The 1,162-nt window shown below is 36.9% G+C and overlaps 1 protein-coding gene across 1 annotated transcript in view; it reads right to left on the bottom strand.

The window, feature by feature from the left end:
• Positions 1-51: 51 nt before the first annotated feature.
• The window catches only part of LOC108758511 (uncharacterized), a gene marked incomplete at its 5' end in the record, with an annotated part of 9,724 nt that continues 8,613 nt past the window's right edge, over positions 52-1,162 (bottom strand). Inside the window, one exon of the mRNA XM_018503508.1 lies at positions 52-184. Within this exon, the coding sequence (XP_018359010.1) occupies positions 97-184 (88 nt within the window). The remainder of the gene's footprint in view (positions 185-1,162) is intronic.

Here is a 1,162-nt window from a genome sequence, read left to right as displayed (position 1 = left end):
TCGTCGTCGCCGCTAATTAACGCTAGTAGTGGCCGTGAGTACTTACAATTGTGATTCAGCTGAGACAACTCCAGCGCCGCGCACTTGTACCGATGTCTAGACTCCAGCGTGGGTATCACGATACCGATCACCAGGCTCGAGTCCTTCTCGTGGTAGCACACCAGGGCGTCGCATTCCTTCCCATCTGCAATGCATAGTCATGTGGTTTCGTGATTACTCGTGCTTCTTCGCTCTGTCAACTGGACCAAGCTGAACCAAACGGACCAACCAAACGAGAAGCAAACAGGGTTGAAACAGTTAATTCAGCTTTTGGACAGACGAAAGAATGGTTTGCAGTATCTCTCAGTTTACTTGTCTTTAGTTCTTCTACATAATTTTTATAGGATCTTAAAGGAAGAAGACAGAAGGTTGTATGATTAAACTGAAAGTAAAATCTGCGAATTCATTTCAGGAAATGGACATATTTTTTCGTTTTAAATATTATTTACTACTATATTAGTAGAAATATAGATATATGAGACACAATATTTTTAGAATGTTATATAAATATTAAAAAGAGTAAACAATATTCATAATATAACATTCTGGGAATACTTTGTGTTTATAAGACAGATTTGAAAATTTGTTATAGCTACCAAATATTGAGTGAAGTAGTTCCAACTAAATGTTGAGGTAATATAACTAAATATAACTTTACCTTTACAAATATTTAGTATCACCAAACGTGGGTGCTTTCCAGCGAGAGACACAGAGGACACAGTGTAACACAGTGAATCGTTACATCCTCGTTGTTTGCTAATGTTAAACAAAGATGACATGATCACCGTGTCACGCTGGGTCGCTTGTTGAAAAGCACCAGGAAAGCAACAGTAATATTTAATTACCTTATATTGAGTCATGAGATAATATTTATGTTACCTTAACGTTTAGTTGAAACTATTTCACTTAATATTTGGTAGCTATAACTAGACTTCTCTTTCAGTGCAGTTTCATAAGAAGATAGTTTATAAGAATTCCCTGCTGTTTGAGTTCTTTCATAGGTTTGAGGGTTGAGTTAACAAACCTCTCGAAAAACACAAGATATGTGCGACAAATATTGAAATCTCTAGATCGATGTCTGATCCTCGATCGATCATCGAATCTTCCAAATCCGATGGGACAA

This window comes from Trachymyrmex cornetzi, unplaced genomic scaffold, assembly GCF_001594075.2.
Source record: "Trachymyrmex cornetzi isolate Tcor2-1 unplaced genomic scaffold, Tcor1.1 scaffold1581, whole genome shotgun sequence".
Classification (NCBI taxonomy): Eukaryota; Metazoa; Arthropoda; class Insecta; order Hymenoptera; family Formicidae; genus Trachymyrmex; species Trachymyrmex cornetzi.
Note: the sequence above shows the minus strand (reverse complement) of the source record. Positions and strands in the feature narration are given on the sequence as shown.